General features: G+C 36.5%; 1 protein-coding gene across 1 annotated transcript in view; it reads left to right on the top strand.

Moving 5' to 3' along the window:
* LOC120093145 (leucine-rich repeat and IQ domain-containing protein 1-like) overlaps positions 1-9,743 on the top strand; it is a 125,601-nt gene extending 115,858 nt beyond the window's left edge. Inside the window, exon 9 of the mRNA XM_039080113.1 lies at positions 7,929-9,743. Coding sequence (XP_038936041.1) covers positions 7,929-8,071 — 143 coding nt within the window. The 3' untranslated portion in view covers positions 8,072-9,743. The remainder of the gene's footprint in view (positions 1-7,928) is intronic.
* Positions 9,744-21,435: the final 11,692 nt, after the last annotated feature.

Below are 21,435 nucleotides of genomic sequence, written 5' to 3'. Positions count from 1 at the left end.
CTATCATCGTACCTCGAGCAATAACTTACCTCATTGCCTGTGTCTTCCCATTTGCAACTGAAAGTGATAGTCTATATTTTACAAAGACGTCATAGTGGGAGCCTCAAGGAATAGTGGCTTGAGACATAGATTCCTACCCTCTTTTTCTTCCTTCAGTATGGTGTTTTCAGTACCAGAATGAGGGAATTCATTGTGATAAAGGGTTTAATGGATGGTGAAGCATATGGAAAAACATAAAGTAGTCTTTAAGCAGGTTGAATAATAAAATGGGATTTTAATTTTAAAAGCCCAGTGATGTATAAATGTATATGTGTGTGTATGTTGTACATATATATGTACATATACATATATACATATATACAACTCCATTATAGAACATGTTCAACTGATTTTCATACTGTCTGTGAAAACCACTAGAATTATAATTCCGCCTAGAAATTATATTTGCCCCGGATTTAAACATAAGCTTAGATATTACAAATATTTGTGACCACTGCCAGTGAGATGGTTCAGTAGCTGAAGACATCTGCCTCTGAGGCCAAGCACCTGAGTTGGAGCCTCAGAACTACCAGGTAGAAGGTGAGAGCCACCTCCTACAAGGTATCCTCGGACTTCCCGATGAGGGCTCTCGCGTGTGCGTGCTCCCACTCTCCACACGCAAATGAAGAAATAAGTGTAAGTCATAAATTTAAAAATGTTAAACTTTTTTCAGTTAACCTTTTTTTCTGTAGAGTAAAATCTGAGATTTTTCTTCTCATTTTTATTTTATAGTAATATAAATTTCAGGAAAGTGCTCTACCAACATCACAAAGAACCACTACTATTATACTTTGGTCTCTGGCAATGTAAAATTTTAAACTGTAAGGCTCCTCCTTATTACATTTGTGTGTGTGAGCGTATGCGTGTGTCCATTCATGGATATGAACAGGCATGTGCATTTGCACCCAGTACACTCTGCTTTTGTAGAAGTCAGAAAATCTCCTGTGAGAATGGACTCTCTCCTTCAACCAGAAAAGGATTGAACTCAGCTCACTAAGCTCACAAGCACACACTTTTACTACTATTCCAAGGCTCTTATTGGCGAGGGGAGTGGGTGTGTCTGGATTTTTTTGTTGTTGTGGATTTTTTCTTTTTTTTACATATATTTTATTTAACTTTTTATTTACATTTCAAATGTTATCCCCCTTCCTGGTTTTCCCATCCATAAACCCATGCCCCCTCCCCCTTCTTCTATGAGGGTGTCTTTTGGTTTTTGATTTTTGATTTTTTTTCTTTTGTATAAAGGTACTGGGCAAGGACTCTAAAATATATAGACTAGTTAAATCTTCATATTTTATCTCTGAAGTATTTGACAATTAACAAACAAACATTGAAATAACTTAGAATATTGTAACTTAAACTAGATAATTAAATTGTTATGACACCAAGCTTGTGCTGATACAGTTAGTGCACTCCTCTAATAGAAATCATATTTAAAGTTCTCTTAATAAGAAAGGATACACAAAAGAAATTACTATTGCCTTCCAATCTTGGACACAATTGGTACCATCCAAGCTCTGAGATAGCTTTTGGAAACAGTGAGCAATGCCTTCAAGGTCAGTTAAATATAACAGTTATTAGTAACCCCAGGATAGCATCTGCAGATCTAAAACAGTAGCTAGTTTAAATATAGAGTGGCATAGTCCAAAGAAAGACAAACTTCATCTGCCCTTATGTGGGAAAATAGCCGAGCGTGTCAGCTACATTTATTCATTGCAAATTTAAAAAAAAGTAACATTTTTGAGGACAATATCCATTCATGCTCTACTGATAATAGATTACAGCATAATGTTTCTAGCTATAACATTTTAATTCTTATTGTTTTACTTCATGACAATTTCCTTTCTGAAATAAATCATTTTACCCTACTTTTTCCTTTATATTATTGTTGTTGCTTTCAAACCAATTTCTTACACCAGTTAATGTGGTACAAAAATAAATGGGCATGGTCAAATGTGAAATGCATTTGTCAAATGAATGAAACTGAAGAGCAGTAATATAATAAATCCTCAGGCTAGTCATGTTTATTGCTGCCAAATGTCTCTCGGCTAAGAACTAATAAGCATGAATGGGGATAATGAAAGTTTCCATGAAAAACTTTTGGGAAACCTATCCACAAGTCTTCACTATCTGGGGATTTGGAAATAAGCATTTGTCTCATACAAGTTCCATATGAGGACAATAGAGATGAAATTCAGAGAATAGTGTCACATGGGAAACCACTACAGTCTGAAAGTTCCTGATAGTATTTGGTTCACAGGAGTAAAGTGACGAAATTCTCCTTGAATGACAGGAAAAGGACAGAGTCTAGAGAAGAGTCATAGGCACACACATGATGAGTGGTGGGTGAACTAAAGCGGTGTTTTCAGTTGAAGCTTGTGAAGGTAGCAAGCGAGCTTGAAAATGCAATCGAGCTTTAAAGGTTGACATTTTAAAGGGTATAACAGGCATTTTAGAGATTACTCAAAATGCATGATTTTGCTACATACTTTGGCAAAATGTAATGTGAAGCAAAGAAAACAAAAGATAATGAAAAATTTAAATGCAGTGTTACATCTGAGCTAGAGGGCATCAGATGAATACATATGTCAAGCTGACACAAAAATATACATTCAGTCATTTACCTTATCTATGGCAAGGTTCCTCAGGTACAGATACTTGTGAACTCATGGGTGTCAATATGTAGAAACAGAATATAGTTCTGAAAAGAAAGTTTTAAAAAAGGGGATTGGAGAGTTTTACAAATAGACTTCAACCAAATCAGCATGACACATGTACCTATGTGGTTTGAGTTTTAAAATTCCATGGAAGAACGTAGGAGAAAGTGAGTGTTAGAAATATTGGTTATTTAATTCACTTCTGTGCATAATGAGATGCACTTTTGATTGCATGGTAATGTGTTTAAAAGTCCAATAACTATCTAATATGAAGTCGAGAAATGAGAAAAGCACAACAATTAGGAGAATGAAAACCAATTTACTGATAGAAAGTAGGGTTCTGGGTAACTTGGAGCTGTATAGGAGGGTAGCAGTCTACATCTGAACCAAACCACACAGTGTTCAGGTTTTATTACCCAAATCAAAACACCAAAGTTAAAATCCTCCTGGAGGAAAAAGATCAATAAGAACAATAATAAGGAGAGAACATATCAGAGCAGAACAGGTCTTCAGTGCTGCTTGTTTGCCGTGTGTGTGCGCGTGTGTGTGTGTGTGTGTGTGTGTGTGTGTGTGTGTGTGCGTGCGTGTGTGTGCGTGTTTGTGTGTGTGTGTGTGTCCAGAAAACAGACACTAAGTATACATGGTAGTTATTATAGGAGGTGTAAAAATGCAAGATATTCTATATGATAAATTTCTCTATGTGATACACTTTAATTTTGTGTGTTTTTACTTCAAAATAAACGCACTTTTCAATGCTAAATATTTGTGTCATACATGTTGACATTTTAAATTTTCAACCCCCTCCCCAAAAAGAAAAAGAAAAGGCAAGCATAGGCATTTATACACTGATAACAAACTCTGTCAGATGTCTTTGTGGCTATTAAGAGTATTCAACCTACTGTTTTTATTATTTGTCTCTTAAATAATAAAGAATTAAAATTAGGCCAGATTTGATGGTACACGCTTTTAAGGCCAGCCCTCAGGACACAGAGGCAGACATGTCTCTATAACATCCGGGCTTTTCATGTCTACATAGTGAGCATCCCAGGCCAACCAAGGCTGTACTCTTTTTACACTCTTTCAACATCCAAACATTAAAAAAAGAAGTATAATTTTCACTGCTCAGTTGTAATTTGGGGAATCAGAGAGATTCTTTTCATAATTTTCAATCTATAGAAATAAAATTTAATATCTCAAGAGCAAGCAGGTTGACATTGAGGAGATCTGCACTGGGCATATGTAACCCGTTCCTCCTCACTTGGATTCTTGGTGTTGAAATTTAAATGTATGCACCTGAATGTCATTCAGACACAACATTGAACACAGCAGTCATCTTTAAGAATGTTGTCACTTGAAGTCTGTCCTATCTACTCTGCTATGAACCTGACCAGTAAACTAACTCATAGCATTAAATTGCTGTGAATGCTTTGCTGCTAAGAATTTGTTCTGGTCACCACCTTCATTAAAATGTTGATTTTTTTCCCTCCATGCTTTACGTATGCTGTATCTGCCGTTAAGTATTACAATATGGGAAGGCCTTTCAAAAGGTTTTTATAACCAGACACATAGTGTTGGGTATATTGATGAAAATCCAATGACGTATGACTATACATCATGAGATCTCTATTTTGACCTGTTTAACAGTTATTTTTATACATACCGGGAGAGTCATTCAGAGCATCTTACATATTAAATTACTTATCAAAACACAGTATATATAGACCTTGACATTGGCTAAGGAACCAAGGATTAAATCTAAAAAAATAAAAAAAAATGTTTTATTTTTTCTTAAGACCAGAACAAATCTTGAGCAAAACATAGATCATGTGGCAAAGAGGTGGTTTCTTGGGGAGTAGTGCCCACTCCTGAGGAAACATTTCGCACACAAATTTGAGAGAACAACTGGCTGGCTTCTGCGATCACCTGCAAATTTTCTGCAGATTGCTATAAAAAGTAAAATTCAGAACAATTACACTGCAGGAAAATACTGCTAAAATCCCCTTGGCCATGTTTTTCTGTCCCTGGAGATCTCTTCAGTGTGGAGTGTCTAACTCCACTATCAATTTCTTGAAGCAAGAACCTTTCGCTATTTTACTTCCATGTCGGTAAGTAATTTTAGAACGATTATACATTGACCGCATTAAATTGCCTTTTACTTCTGTGTTTCATTCTTGGAGTAATCATAGGATGAAGTAATGACATTGTTACGAGCGCCAATACATGATTCCTTCACAGTCCTGCTTTTAATGCTTCATTTTTTTCAATGTATCTAGTGATTTAAGAGTTTATATGATAACAAAGACATGCACTAATGCAATGAGAAGATAAGTCATATGAATTACTGCTTAAATTGTTTATTTACACATAGCACGACAATAAACTCTAGCACTCAATCACACCTAAACCATTGTCTTAGAAAATGCTGTGTTCACTGCGGCGTTGGCTTATTTTAAAGCCTAATTCCCGAGTCGTCAATTCACTGACAGCGTACTTCACAATTGCTCCGAATTCATCCCATAATGTTTTTAAATTGTAGCCATTATTTCCCGAATGAACTACACTAGAAAAAAAATCGTATAAATAGCCTTTGTAAATATAGGAGCAGTGTGAGAATAAGTACAAGAAGATATAAAGGCTCATCAGTAAATCCAAAATAACAATGGCCAGAGAGTAGTATTAGGAAAACAAATAGGCCACCTGGTACATTTTTAGTAAGAGAATTCAGGATGCAAAAACACTGTTCTAATTAATGGTTGCCCTTTCTTTTATAACAAGCTATTTTAATTCATTTTAATCTAATTTAAAAATAATTGGTTTGGAAGTACATAAAATTATAAGTATTTAAATAATGTGGACATATTTTTTTAGATGCTCCATGGCATTTTGGATGCAAACTGTTATTAAGGCCAAGGTATTTGAACGGTGCATGTTGTGATAAGATAGCTTCATGAAGAATACTATTGGCCAATAATAAGCTATGTTGTTGACCTCAGTTTTAAAGCTCACTTATTTCTACCTATGATTTTGAATAATGCATGCAACAACCTAATTTATCTCTCTCTATCTGAGCAGTACATTTCTCTAGATATTGGTGAAATTAGTGCTCACTTTCTAGTAATGTCATTTTAATATATTATTTTCAGATGACTTACAGTCCCACACCCAGTCTTAGCTATATATATTCTATATATATTCTCACTCATATGTACATACGAACATATACTTTTCTAATAAAAACCTGCGTAGTTTGTTCTGAGAGTTTTAGCTGCTGGAGTGTAATGTTGATTCCCCTCGCTGCTTTAAGAAAGGTCTACAATAGACTTTCCAATCTTGTATTTGGAGAAAAAATAAATTATATTAATTTTGATATAATTAATATTATAAATATTTCCAATCAATAACATTGAGAATGCGGCTGTGTCGTCAGCTAAAGGCTCCACTGGCAGCCTTTAGGTTGCTGGTTTATCATCCGGAAAATCTCTGGTGCAAGTCCAGATGATCCCTGGTACTTGAATTGCACCCCTCCTCTCCTGTTGTTACTTGAATGCACTCCTCTCCTGTTCTGCCATCTCACCGACAGGGATAGATTAACACAGGATAAATGTGCCCACATGTGGAAGCTGACTTCAGTGGTCATTTCTCTCCCTTACTAGTTTCTCTGCTGCGATTCACATCCATCGAGTGCCAGCTGAGAAGTCTCTCAGCTCCTGAACTGTAACCTCTTTATGCCCCAAACACCCTTTGTTGAAACAATAGGTTTTAGTCCCCAAACACACACTTGCCAGAAATACTCTTTTTGGAGACTATCGGTAAATAAAATAAGCTCTTTTGCAGACACTCAGTAACTTCTTGGAATTCTTTTTTTTTTTTTTTGTCACGGTATTAACACTAGAAACTAAAAGGCGGTATTCTACTTATGAGACTGTTTTTTCAATATGAAATGGTTTTCAAGTTCACACTCACATTATCTTATATCAAATTTAAAATCACAAAGCACTTCCCACCAAGGACTATCCTTGTGCTAATTCTTTTAGAATGTTTTAAAATATATTGAAATTTTTATTAGAATATATTAGCCTAAACAGAAAAGGGCTTGGGGGAGTTTGCCTGGTTTTGTCTTAAGTTATTTCACCATGATGGCATCACAATGGTGAGTCCTGCGGTTTGGACCTTTGCCTCAAGCCAGTATTGAGGAAGCCCTGGAATGTGTCTTTTTGCTGCTTTTACAGTGGTTTCCCCACAAACACAGCCCAGTTGCTTAATCCCCAGGAGATTTGAAGCAGATGAGCTCGAGTCTTTAATAGTATTCTTGGTATGGTCCCTTTTGGATCTTGCAGAACAAAACATGCTTTGTCCACTTGCCCATTTCTGCCACTACCATTTGTTTTAACCTCTAACAGTTGCTGTTACTTCTCCACAAGTAATCTATAACTGGATCCAGATAAACAAGTCTTAATCCTGCCCCACCCCACCCACACCCACACACTGCTGACACCACTTTATAGCACCTGAGCACAAAATGGACTGCCACTTTGCTGTCATTACAATACAGCTGAAAAGACACTCCCACTCCAACCTGTAATGCATGTGTAGCCTCCTCCATTTCCACAGCAGCAGTGGGGTGTGTGTGTGTGTGTGTGTGTGTGTGTGTGTGTGTGTGTCTGTGTCTGTGTCTGTGTGTCTGTGTCTGTGTGTCTGTGTGTGTCTGTGCCTGTGTGTTTTGTTAGATTGCATTCTAAGGATACTCTCAATTTCTATGTTTAATGCACTGTATATTCTATCACAAAATATTTGTTATTAAGAAATAATTCAATGGTTCAACTTCTTAGGGCAATTTTAGTATATTTTTTGTTTTATAAAATATAAATCATTCAATAGTAACCTTTTAACCATAGAAATGTATAGATTGATTAAAATGTTTCATCTCTGCATAGTCTTGGAGCACTGAACCAACAGCTAGAAAAATAAAACTACCTAAATAAAAAGAAAGAAACAATGACATCTCTTCTATCTTGTAGAATTTGCATTTATTTAACCTAAAAGCAATTCATTCCAAATTTTTATTATATCATTTTGGAGACAATAACAAAGTTTTTTTTTTAATTTCTTTCAATAAGCTTAGAGCATATAAAGTTTTGAACAACATGTGGTTGATTTAGGACTACTTCTTACTCTAGAGTATAATTTTACTGGATTATGATAAGTAAAAGCATATTTAATATCACTGTCTAGGTGGCTCAAACAAGGGAATAATTGCACCAATGATAACACACACCAGACCTTCTATTAAGGAGCGCATATCATTCCGCGACAATCCTGTTCAACTCAGCGGTGGCTGGGGAAGTGGCAAAAGGAAGGTGAAATCGTCCACTTAATAGTCCCAGCTCCAGCACTCCAAACACCACGCACATGACTTAGTTAACTCTGCAGATACCCGGTCCTGTTACCAGACAGAAACAAGGTTCCCGAAACATTGCACTTACTGTTTCATTATGATATTTCATAATGTTGTCTTCTAGGCGCAGCCACTTTCTCGTTTATTGCTAGAGTTAACAGATCCTCGTGCGTTCTTGTGGAGACACCGCAGGGCAATTTGTATGAACATTTTCTCCTTTGGTTTTTATGTAATGATGCATGTATTCAAATTATTCTTTTAACTCCTTTAATATAATACATAAATGAATATAACTATAGATGTTGCTTAGAGAAATATTAGTGAATAGTTATTGCATTAATAAGTTTGAATGTCCCCAATTTCTTAGCATCTTAGAATTCATTATGTGTGTGTGTGTGTGTGTGTGCGCCTTTTAAGCTAAAGTGAAATATAAATTTAAACATTTATCAACCCAGTAATTTGAAAATAAATCTGTAATGTTTTACTCAAGTGTGTTTTATCCTTGTCTATAAGAGATGTATGTGAATTCTGATTCTTTAAAACAATCCAACTCACACATACTCAATCACTTTTAATTTTGTTAAAGCACCTTTAAAATGCCATTTGATTTTTTTTTCAGAGCTGAAAATGATCATTTGCAAGTATTAGTATATTTTCTTTACTTGTAGACAAGTTTTAGTAAAGTCTTACTAGTGTGAGGGTAATTCTCCCCATGTTATCTCTGCAAGTACAGTATGCAAAATGCCGTTGGGCTCTGGGCTTAGAGGCTCTATCGCTCTCCATCCGGAATGCCTTTTAGGAAACTAAACCACGCACTCCAGTGACTCTTCCTAGTTTCTCTGTGTAATAGGATCCAGTGAACTTCAGGTTTCTCTTTTGTTTCTCCTGCTCTCCAGTGAAATTCTTTACCCAGAGATGACTAAACAGATTTCAAGATACATTTGTTTACTTTTTTAAAATTTAATCCCCCCCATACTTTCTGGACTCCTGTTGCATTTCAAACCTGTAAATCTCTTTTAACCTGATTGAGATAGAAATGTTAATGAGCCTTGAGCTGTCAATCTATAAAGAAAACATTGATTCATATGTTTCAATGTAGAAATTGAGCTCTACATGTATTTGTTTTGTGAACAGTTAGGTCATCCCTTTGCTAACAACATCCACAAATCAGTATAAAGTAATGATGGAAAATATTTTATCTCAGCTTATTTTCAACTCTGAAGGAAAAAAAACACATTAAAAGTGACATTGATAGGGTTTTATGGTTCATAAACCTACCCAATGAAGTGGAAAGGCTAGTATGAGAAATGAGATGTTTATTATTAAACTGTTTTCATATGTGAAATAAACTTTGTAGTTTTTTTCTTCTGTAACTTTTGTGATTTTTTTCATAGTAGTAATTGTGAAGATCATTGGTATTGATGACTTTAAATCTGTAGGCAATGATTAATAAATGTCAATAAAACTGTTTCCAAGAATTATGGTGTTTACATCAGAAGTTCTTTTGAATGTAGTTTGTTGCATTTAACCTAAAAGTGATCATCCAAAGAAACTTATAATCCCAAATTTGCCACTTTTTATTCTAGTAGTATATTTGTGTTCATGAAACTGGTATTTTTAAAATTTAATAAAACATTAAGTGGTTGAACAAAGAGTTGTTTCCTTCTGTTTTCTTTAGGAGACATTCCTAAAAGTTTGTCTGTCTGTCTATCTATCTATCTAGTGTGTCTCTGTTTCTTTCTCTGTGTGGAGAAAAAGATGGGGGGAGGAGTGAGAGAAGAAGGGAGGGAGGGAAGGAGGGAGGGGGGAGGGAGGGAGACTGGGTGGTGGACACCAGGGGAGCACTCTCAGGAGTCAGTTCTCTCCTGCCACCTTGTGGGATCCAGAATGGAACTCATTTTGTCAGCACTGAGCACAAGTGTCTCTACTGGCCATCTTATTAGCCATTAAGGCATTTTAAAGAATACTTGCCTTTAGAATTCAAGAAGATAAATATATCAGCCTGTCATATCAGGTAGCTGACAATTCTATATTTACAGTAGTGGACATAGTCCTTGGTACTATTCAAGTGTTCAGTTGAGTGTCTTTTTGTTTTTAGGGGAAGTTTTCTTACCTTTAACACCTTTTGAATTAGATTCTTCTCTTCCTTTCTATATCTCATTGCTAGTGCAGAAGACTTACCAGGGGTTTTGTTTGTTTGTTTTGTTTTGTTTTGTTTCAGCAAGAATGGTCAAGTAGATCATTATATAATAAAAGCCTGTTGAAACTGGTAGATGAGTTATTTAGAGATTCCAAAATGCTTTGATATGAAAGTTAAATACACTGGCTTATATGAGAAGAGTCTCTTCTCAGAGTCTGGGCCACCAACACCACCTTTGTGAGCATAGTAAACAAATTGTTGTTAAGATACGTTTCAAATAGCTTTGGCCTATTGCAAAACATTCCACTTCATTATGAGCTGTGCACCCCAATTACTGCACTGCCTTCCTAAATGAGTTGTGCCTATGCATTCTGTAAAAGCTTTGTGTGATACCTCTTGGGAAGCTTCTGCTCTCCCTCCCCAACACACATCTGATCAGCTATTTGTAGGAGCCAAGATCTTTCCTAAACCAAAACATGAAGTGAAGCTTTTGGTTTGACTTTCTTAGAGCCCATGTCCCCGTCAACAATTTAGGTCAAAGGACAATAGGTTTCAAGAGTTTTCTAGTAGATGTCAAAAAGAACCATAGAAGAAAATCACGATGTCCTGTCAGCAATTCGTGAGGAAGTTGTTGTGAAGCAGCCTGGATTAGTGGGCTGCTTGAACATGTCTACTATACCATCATGTCCTTCTCTCCAGACTAAGCACTACCTAAAACACTCTACACTGATTCTTCTTGGGAACCTTTATATGTTATGTTATTAGCCATGGTCTTGGTATGTAGCCCTGGCTGGTCTGGTCCTCAAAAAGTAGCCCAACATGTCTTTGGACTCATAGTAATCATCTATCCTCAACCTTAATGGGGTTGTGACGCATTTGTATCGCCACAGCCAGTTTTTCTGGGAAAATGAGGAAAAAAAAACTAATTAATTAATAAAATATAAAAAATACCTTTTGTTCTCCCTGACCTATGTTTACAACTGCTGAGGTGATGTCCTCTAGGTCAGCATTGCTACATTGTTTACAAAAGCTTGCTGCATTTGCTAGATGTTACCAGGTAAGTAAGGGGAAAGTCTCACCTACGAGTAATGAGAATTGTGAGTTTCGGTTAAGAAAGACTGTGGGGATTATTTTAGGATCCTAACAGCACAACTCTGATCCATCCCTGGGAAATAAAATTCCATTAGGAGGCACACATGCAAAGTCTCTGAAAGCTACAGCCCTTTATATACTCCTCACTGCTCACAAGAAATTTGTTTTAAAACCCCATATTGTATAACAAACATGTGCTAGCCCCTTATATAAGCTCTGTATATGTGCAGGATCAGCAGGTTGGCAGAGAGGAACTTGTCTACAGTGGAAAACTACAACTATGTTATCCCTTAATATTACAACATAGAAAAAGGTATAGATTAAAGGAAATTGTACATTTACACATTTATAGATGCATAACTATTAATAAATAAGTCACTAAACATATTCCAAATCAAATACATAAAGGCCAAATTTATTATTTTAGACTTTGATGTGGATTTGAGGTTTCTATTGAAAGTTACTGGATTCTAGAATTCTCTACCAAATGTCATGTAGCAACAGAAAATTACAAGGAGGCATAGCAAGTCTGCGTCTGTTTCTCATCTCTCTACATCACTGAGATTTGGTCTAACCATGGATTTTTTTTTACGAACTTCAAAATGAAACCAATGTTTAGAATAACTCAATATGATACATAGAACAAAGTAAGAACTCAGCCCAGCAGCCTTTCCCTGCTAAGTACATATTTTGGTATGAAGCGTATGGAAGAAAGTGAAAAGAACATGTCTTTTATAATCTGGATGACCTGTGTCGTATTCCTCACATCAATGAATCATTTTGCACAAGTGACAAAGTCTCCCAGGCTCTTTTCTTACCATTAAATTAACGATACAATACACAGCTTAAGGCCTCTGTATGGGCAAATAACAAAGTGCAGGAGAAGCCTCAGCACAGTAGACCTTTCCAGACTCATCTTCCAATCTGAACCCAAAATTTCATTAAGCAGAATTAATGTAGATCAATTCTGAATAGCATACTTAGTAAATATTTCCTTGAATTGATGGAATATGTGCCTAAAAGATCTGTAAATCTTGGATTCTCCAGATCTATCTTGAAGTGACCCTAAAATGCAAGCTCTGAATAAATAAATTTTGATTACCCATCATTTAAAGCTTGTATAACACTCTGGAAATGTAAATTTTATTTATATTTACACTACTTTACATTTACTTATATTGTGTTTGAATGTATGTCTGTCTGTCTGTCTGTCTGGCTGGCTGGCTGGCTGGCTCACACATGTCATGCTCTAATGAGTCAATTCTCTCTTTCTACCATGAAGGATTGGGATCAGACTTAGGTCTCTGGGGTAGACAATAGGGGGTCCTCCCCACTGAGCCATCTTGCTTGCCCCCAAAGTATCTATTTCTAATACATGTTAACTTATTTTTTTCACAGTGGCAAATTACATTTATGGAAAATAAAACTATCAGCCTGGTGCTCTATAGGCAATATTTTGTACTACAGAATAAACCAATGAAGTGTTTCTGTTACACAGTCACACAGGGTATGTCACATAATTAACTACAATCCCCATATTCTTTTTATTCCTTCCTCTTCTAATGAAAATAATATTGGTTCATCTCCAGGTATACGAGGCAGGGAACACCCATCCCTCAGTTTGAGTCTTAGTCTTTACCCTCTGTTTAAATCTTATTATATTTTATACTGAGTAGAAAAAAACCTTTTCTTCTCGTATTAACTTTTAAGTCTCAATCTATACTTAATGATAAGCGCTTTTACAAATTTTAATATTAAAGGGGGTCTAAAACTGGAGAGAGGAAGAATTGGTTTCAAATGAGAATGGTTATAGAAAGGGCATTTTACTTATTCTATTTGATCCTGAAGGATGAGTTGATGTGATTAAATCATTTTTGACAAAGGAATGTGGCCAAAAACATCTTAAGACCGATAAACCTTCCACACACAAGCAATGGAAAGTAAGACAAGCAAGGGACTTGATGATTGGGAAGAAGTCAGGGTGCCTGTGGAGAGGTGGTAGGGAGTTAGTGGAGGGATGTAACTAGGAAGAGAGAAGAAAGACACCGAGAGCCAAACAGCCTCTGGTTCTATCGTGGGGTGGCCTTTATGTGTTTTGTGATTGTTTTTGAAAAGACGTCCACATTAATATTCCCAAGGAGTATTATTAGCAGCAATTATTGGGATATTTTTGAGGTAATCAGATATTAAGATACATATTTAATGTAATTATTATTAAATCTGTAGGTTTACCTATACCTAAGACCCTACTTAAAGAGTGGAGTGATTCCTTATCCTTTGAAGACAAAGTTATGACATATAGAGAACTTTTGAGACTCTGGTTAGAGTTGACCTTTCTATATGCTGATGCTTAAATCTGAGTGAAGAGCTCTACCCCACATATGATTCCCTTGAGTCTCTCAAGCAGTCTGTGCTGCTTCTAAACCATGGATGCCTGGCAGCTAGAGTTTCTAACAGTATTTCCAAACACTGGGAAGCATTTATCTTAAATGGTAAGTACCACAGACTGAAGGGATGAAACAGCAGGTTTTTACTTCTCACAGTTGTGGATGTTAGATCTCGGAGAATCACAGTGCCAGTTCTGTGGGGGTCTTGGTTATGGTTTTAAGAAAGCCATTTGTGTGCTGTGTGCTATATACAGTGAGAAAAGATTTTCCCCAAACTTTATCCCTTCTTAAGACCCAACCTCTTGACCTAACCTCATGTGATTTCTTCCAAAGACTCCATCTCTAAATGGTGCCTGTTGATTAAACTACAATAATACATACATTGTGGGAGGGGGGAGAAATACCTTTAGTACAGAGAAATATCTTAGACCAATACATTTTCCCCAAATATTTCAATAGGACATTTTCAGCAGTCTTACAATGATAGCTTATGACAGACACTGAGCCCTTGAGTGTTAACTGCATTCGTTTTAGGTTATAGGAATAATTAACAAAGCTAAGAGTAGGATCCTAGCTCCTTGAGTGACAAAGGTCTTGTTTATATCCTAACATAATAAGAAGTGAAGGCAAGTACACTTATTTTCATGGTACTCATACCTCAGAACCTAAATGCATGGTGGACATACATACCTTGGAAGTATCAATATTTGAAATTTGTTTTCTGTGTATGATTCTTGGTCTTTCTCCCATACCCTCCTTTATACTTTTACAGCCCAACCACAGTTTTCCTCCATCTTCCCCTCTGTGCTCCTCCCCTTCACCTACTCCCACTCTATCCCAATCTACTCCTCTGTTTAAGAAAAGGAGAGCCTCCCATAGATAACAACCAGCCAAGGCATATCAAGTTGCAAAAGACAGGCACCTCCTTTCCTATTAAAGCCAGACAAGACAATCCAGTAGGAGGAAAGGGTTCCAAAGGCAGGCAACAGAGTAAAAAATGGCCCCTATTTCCATTGTTAGGAGTCACAGGAGAAGACTAACCTACACAACTGTCACATATGTGCGGAAGGCCTGGTTAATTACATATTTCGTTTTTGTTGTTGTTTTGTTCTGTTTTTTGAGACAAGGCTTCTCTGTGTACCAGCACTGGCTATCTTAGGACACACTTTGCAGACAAGACTGGTCTCAAACAGAGATCCACCTGCTTCTGACTCCTCAATGCTAGGACTAAAACCTTGAGCCACCATGCCTAGCACATTTGCTTTTCTTTAATGGTTGAATTACGTTTTTTCAGTGAACCATTTTTTTTTATTTCATAGCACCATTAGCTTATATCCTGTTGATCCATAGTCTTCATTGAGTGATTTTTTTCCATCATTAATTTTGAAAATTACATTAAAAAAATAAAACCAAGCACTGACCTACACTATCCTACAGCTAAGTACATTAGCTGGCTTTATAATCACTTCCCACCCTGTGATGGAAATTGTACCCATTTTACAATAGAGAATCAGAGGATCGACATCCCTTTTCCATCATGCTAAGCAAATAGATGGTAAAATCTGGATATAAATCCTGTGAATCTGAATCTAGCCTGTACATTATTATTACTATTTGGGTACTATGGGTAAATAGATATGAACTTCTATTATACCCAACATGTGCATCATGACAAACATCTATCAGTAGGAAACTCAAATGTTGCATGTATTGAAATTACTAAAGGCAGAATAGCATTTTTTCTTCTTAGTAAAACCTGATCCTAATAGAAAAGAATGGTAGTCTGAATTTCTTGCAGACCATTCCAATGATGGAAACTCCTTCAAAGGTTAATATCAGTTGGAAACACTGAATTTAAAGGCATTTGCACAACCCATATGAACCTCTAAAAAGAACCTCTTGTTCAGTAGTATGCAAAACGGAGAGCTATCTCACTAGAGCCAAAGGGGTCCTTAGTTGTTAAAGAAACAAAACAAAAAAAAAAACCCAAAAAACTTCTTTTTTAATATAAAAAAGGTATATTTCTGATCCAAAGTTGTCCAGCATTTAATCATCCATCCATGTATCTTCTCTTGGGTAAAAATCACCAGTTCTGGCAACCATTCTTAAGATAGACTTTTAAATTATTTTCTGACACAGTCACAACCACTACAAAAAAAGAAACATTTAAAGCCTTACTTTAGTCTACAAAAATCATTTCCAAAGTATCTCTCAGTGTAACATTTCTACACACCATGATTTATAGTGTGGATCTGAACTTTCTTGTGTGACCAATTTCATTTCTGTTCCTGTAGGGTAAGTAAAATTTATTTTGGCTTAGCAGCTAAGTCCCAGAGTAGATACAAAGTAACCTAGAATCTTCCTTACTCAGAACCTCACAAACTTTGTTTCCTTATGTTTCTAACCTTAATTTACAACGTGGTGTTTCTCCCTACTGATTTAATTCTGTCATTCTTCCTCTTCCAAAGACCATTTTTTTATTTTAATTAGCATATTGCATACAAACAAACAAAATCTATCTAATAAGAGTACCCTTTGAGTTTCAGTGAATTTGAAGCTCATCAACAGCAAAGCTGCAGAAAAGTAAGAGATTTTACCTTATCCATTATTACTTCTGCAGCTATGAAGTTGCATGATTAATTGTAGAGATCCCTTGGCATCCTCTCCATGCTCTGATTCAACTGTGATCTAAATGGTTAGATCACAACACAAAGAAACCTACATACCTTGGAGGAGACACAGACTACTTTATTTCATTTTTAAAAATGAAAATTACTTTTTAAAGTTTCTTTCCTCAATTCATTTTACCAAGATTTGCATTTCTTTTAAAATGCTAAGACAGTATTCAAGTTTTATTAACATTAGAAAGAATTCAAGATTAAAGGGCATTCTTACTCAAAATAGAATAATGAGTTACTTAGATTTGCTTAATTCAATTCAATTATTGAGCCAATCCTAACACAGGGAAAGAAGGGCTGTATACTTCTCTCCTCAAAAGTAGCACATATGTATCAAATACAGTGTGAAAGGAAGACTTTCAAGAACCTCAATCAGAAATGAACACTATTGGAGTTAGGTTCCCTATAACTAATTGCATTAAAGCGATTTTCTCCAAACAGTCTCTTTTACAATTAAAAGCCTTCTTATTATAATGGGTTTGGTAGTGCACAAGTGTGTGAAACCCAGGCAAGAAACTGAAAAAGAAAAATGTCTAAGAGATTGTTTTTTTCTTTTTGGTATCTTAAAAAGATTCTCACCTAAGTGGTTACTGGAACAACAGTAAACATTGGAACTGTTCATTATAAACAAACAATTGTGAGGTCAGGTTGTGTGATTTTAGAGAGCATCTATAAAGCAGGACTCCATTTACTTTTTTTTTTAATTTTTAAAAAAATTTTCTTTTTCTTTTTTTTTCTTTTTTCTTTTTTCTTTTTTCTTTCTCTTTCTTTTCCTTTCTTTTTTTTTTTTTTTTTTTTTTTTGATAAAAGGATAGGTTTGTAAGCATCTGGTGTTGGGATGTGAAAAATGACATATTTCTCTGAGGTTCTGGGCGCTTCTCTTTTGTAGAAAACTGGACACCACCCACAGCACCTTGGTAAAGGTAAAGTGTCAGCTTTGACGAATGAAAAAATGACAGAAAATTTTCGCTGATGTTAAAAAATTTATACTTGAGAGCAAAATCTTCGAAGAGAAGGGGAGGAGACTCTGCATTTCATGATTAAGCCAGAAAGAGCAAGGAGACTCACAGAAAACCTGGCTTCCGGATCCGGCGAAGGTATGTGAATTTAGGGAACTCATCGTTCCCCTCACCGCATCTATAAACACACAAGCAAATATCCAGGCTGCTCGGGAGCTACCTGCCTTCTCCTTTTACCATTTCTAAGTCTGCAGCAATTCCTGATGTGGATTAATTCTGATTCCTAATCTGCGAAACAAAAACGGTACTGTCTTTACTAAGGGACGGTTAGATTATCTGTTTGCCAACAGCAATATTTGGATGGAAATTTAAAATACGTTGTTTTTCCAAGAGTTAGACTTTAAAGGCGGGGAAGCACGGCTTATGCAATACTAGCAGCGAATCGGTTAACCACTAACTTCTTTCGTGTTCAAGAGGCGCTTTCAAGTTTCCATTTGGAAGCGAAAGAAACTTCACTCCTTTAGCTCAAAGAGACCCTCCTTATGCGTGCTTACACAAAGCTGCTTCTCTGGTTACAGGTCACATTGTCTACATTGCAGATTTACACTGGGCTGCTTTTGGCAACCTGGCCTCCACTCAAGATGACCAATACCTCCATCACTCAGGGCTGCCTGGGGGATGTCATTCTATCCTGTAGGGCAAGTCGCACTCAGGTGAGCTCCAGGTGTTGATCGACCTCGGTGACTTAAGAAGCCCTATGTCTGACTAGGAACTACAATCAGATAGACCTGGAAGTTACCGGTGAGGGCTTGGGCTAAGGATGCAAGTTCACCCAGAGAGGGACCCTCCTCGAAGCTGTATCCAGCATTCAGCCTCTACAGATCTGGAGACCTTTGTTTAGGAAACTCTTAGAAAACTCTGCAAGTTAAAAATCACTTATCCAAATTCACTTACTGTGAGAGGCAAGGCAAATTTAAGGAGAGAGAAGAGTGCCCACTGAGCTGAGCTTCATTTTCCCCTCAAGTTCTTTATTTTCTAAAGGAATTAGTGCACTCTCCTTTTTACTCCCCCTGTAGAAATAAATCCTGCTGTAACAACTGTGTTCTTGCCATCCTTGTTGTCCTCATGTTGTCCTTGTTCTTGTTGGATTTAGGAAGCAGGAAGCGCCTTGATAAAGAAAGGTTTCCAGTAGATGCCTTGCCTACCAAATAGTACTAAATTTACCAAACCCTGTCTTCTTGTGTGGAGTCAAAGGGTAGAGGGATGGAGGGTCACTGTAGGTGAGGCATTTAGGCAGGAGGTTTCTCTCTCTTTGAACCTGCCTTGATTTTACCTATTTGGTTGACCCTGATGGACTTGTCTTAATGACCATGGACTTCACACTAACATAGTTTAATTCTAGTGTAAAGGAGAAACATCTGTCACTTGAACTCAAAATCTATACTGATTTCTCTTTAAAAAAATTTTCATGTTAAAGATAAAAGGCTTGCAGATATGCACACACAGCTTCTTGAAAATAAGCGCATGTCTGTCTCTAAGACATACCCCAAAAACCATTAAGGAAAGTAAACTCAAAGTATACTGAATTGAAATGTAAACAAATTGTGTACCAGATATGATATTAAGAAGTATATTTTAAATGATTAATGATTCATTAGTGCAATTGGGATTTGGGAATTGAGTCTAGTTGAATTTTTTTTACCATTTAAATCGTCTAAATGTCATGTGAAAACCCTAGCAATCGTCTATGTCCAGAACACTTTAGAACAATTAACACAATTTTAGAGAGAAATAAAGTTATCTTTATCAACCCAAACATAGCTATAATATTTTATATAATAAAATGATCTATTATTATTTAGCTACAGTTTACATATTCATAATGAAACAGTATATAAGCAAATGCCTCTGATATTACCAGTTGCTGAATAAGTCAAATTATCACTGGAATCTTTTACATTTAACTTGTATGCTGTAGAGTCAGAGAACTGAACTCAATCCTATTCCCTCTCTTTTGAAGAAAAGTCAACTCTGAAAAACCCATTACTGGGACCAGCTGAAACTCATGAACAAATATATCTTTGTGAAAACTCATGACTGTCTTTGAAATACCAAGTAATCTTAACATTATGTCAAGATAAACGTAATTCATAATGTCAGAGGGCTTTGTAACAGCATAGTTGAAAGACTTCAAGATTCATTTAACATTCACATCATTATTATGCAAGACTCACTGCTCCTCAAACAGGACCATCTCCACACTTGTCTGTAGGTCTCTAGGCAAGGTTTTCAGGAGTTATTGTAACTCGAGACATATTTTAAATCTTCTCTCTCTCTCTCTCTCTCTCTCTCTCTCTCTCTCTCTCTCTCTCTGTGTGTGTGTCTCTCTCTGTGTCTCTCTGTCTCTCTCTCTTCTCTCTCTGTCTCTCTGTCTCCCTCTCCCTCTCCACTCTCCTCCCAGTAGTGTGTGTGTGTGTGTGAAAACTACAAAGCTGCTTTGATTATATATATATATATATATATATATATATATATATATATATATATATATATATATATATATCACATCACTCCTCTGTAGAACTGTGGGGAGATGAAGAAGAAGCAGGAAAGGAGTTCAGCAACAGAGCACACATAAACAAGAGGCCACCTGGCTTCCTGCCATGATACATGACATTCAATTATTTTAGTCCTTTTTCAAGAGCATTTCTTTCTCACCAGCACCTCCTCTCCTCTCCAGACCATTGCTTTTCTACATTTTGTATACTTTGCCTGATTTAGCATGCATGCATGTCCTCCAAGCTTTACTCATAAGCCCCAAACTCTCTCTACAACAAGAAAGTGCTAAAAGTAAATTTGGGGAGACTTATCTTGACATGCCCACTATCATGAAATGTTGTATCTCATTTCATGAGTTAAGAAAGAAACTAGAATGGTCCACATGTCCTTTCTACAGCTTTGATGGAAGTAGAAATACCTTTCATGTCCAAAATTAAAATTACATTTGCATAGAGAAGAGAAACATTCAAAGCAGCTCTAATCTGTAAATTTTCTTGCTTTCTTTCCTTTTAAGTGAAATGAGTCAAGTTGCCCTTTCTGTTAAATCTCTCATCTAAACGTCTAACTAGGTACTCCTGAAGAAGAGTGTGAAATAATAATTTCAATAGAATTTTCAAATAGCTTTATCTCTTTTCTTTTCTTTTCTTTTCTTTTTTTTTTTTCCGGAGCTGGGGACCGAACCCAGGGCCTTGCGCTTGCTAGGCAAGCGCTCTACCACTGAGCTAAATCCCCAACCCCAGCTTTATCTCTTTTGATATTTATTCCTTAAAGGGAAAACAAACAAAACTTTCAAAATACCCAGAGCACATTTCTGTATGGGAGGCTGCCAGCTGCAGGAACCATTTAGGTGTGACACCAGAAGGGAGCAGTCACCCCATAAAATATTTCCTCCATCTTTTTAAGCAGAGGGAGGGATGTCAGCAGAGGATTGCTTTAGCTTAACAGACATATCTTAATTACCAGGGGGGCAAATAGTCAAGGCCTTAGCCCAAATAGTCCTCTTAACCCTCTCCATCTCTTTGCCTTCTTCACAGGTCTCCTTCCTCCCCGAAGCCCTCTGCAGGTGCTGAGACTTCTGCAAAAAAAAAAAAAAAAAAAAAAAAAAAAAAAAAAAAAAAAAAAAAAAACGCTATGAAACTTCGAGGGATCTCAAAGTGCTGGAATCCTGAGATGTCCAGAAAGCTTTCAAGCTTATGAAGACAAATAATGGCCCTCAGCCTCTCTGGATACCCTTCCCTCAAAATTCAAATGTGGAAAAAAACAGCAGATAAGAAAAAGGTTGCACAGAAATATATTGGGGTTAAGCAAAAGGAAGGGAAGGGAATCCTGACTGTAGGTCACACATTTTGAATGTGTGAAGTAAGTACAGAAGTGGGCTGGGCGGTGGGGAGCTGGAAATGACAACATGGGGCTGGAAAGGGAAAATAAAAGCCACCTAAGTTCATCATTAACTGCTTCTTCCTTTCCAGTTGATTACTAACTTTAGGTAGTTAAAATCAGGGGGAGTTGGAATGATGCAAAAACTACAA

Source organism: Rattus norvegicus, chromosome 7, assembly GCF_036323735.1.
Source record: "Rattus norvegicus strain BN/NHsdMcwi chromosome 7, GRCr8, whole genome shotgun sequence".
Taxonomy (NCBI): domain Eukaryota; kingdom Metazoa; phylum Chordata; class Mammalia; order Rodentia; family Muridae; genus Rattus; species Rattus norvegicus.
The sequence above is the reverse complement of the archived record's forward strand: the minus strand, read 5'-3'. Positions and strand labels throughout refer to the sequence as shown.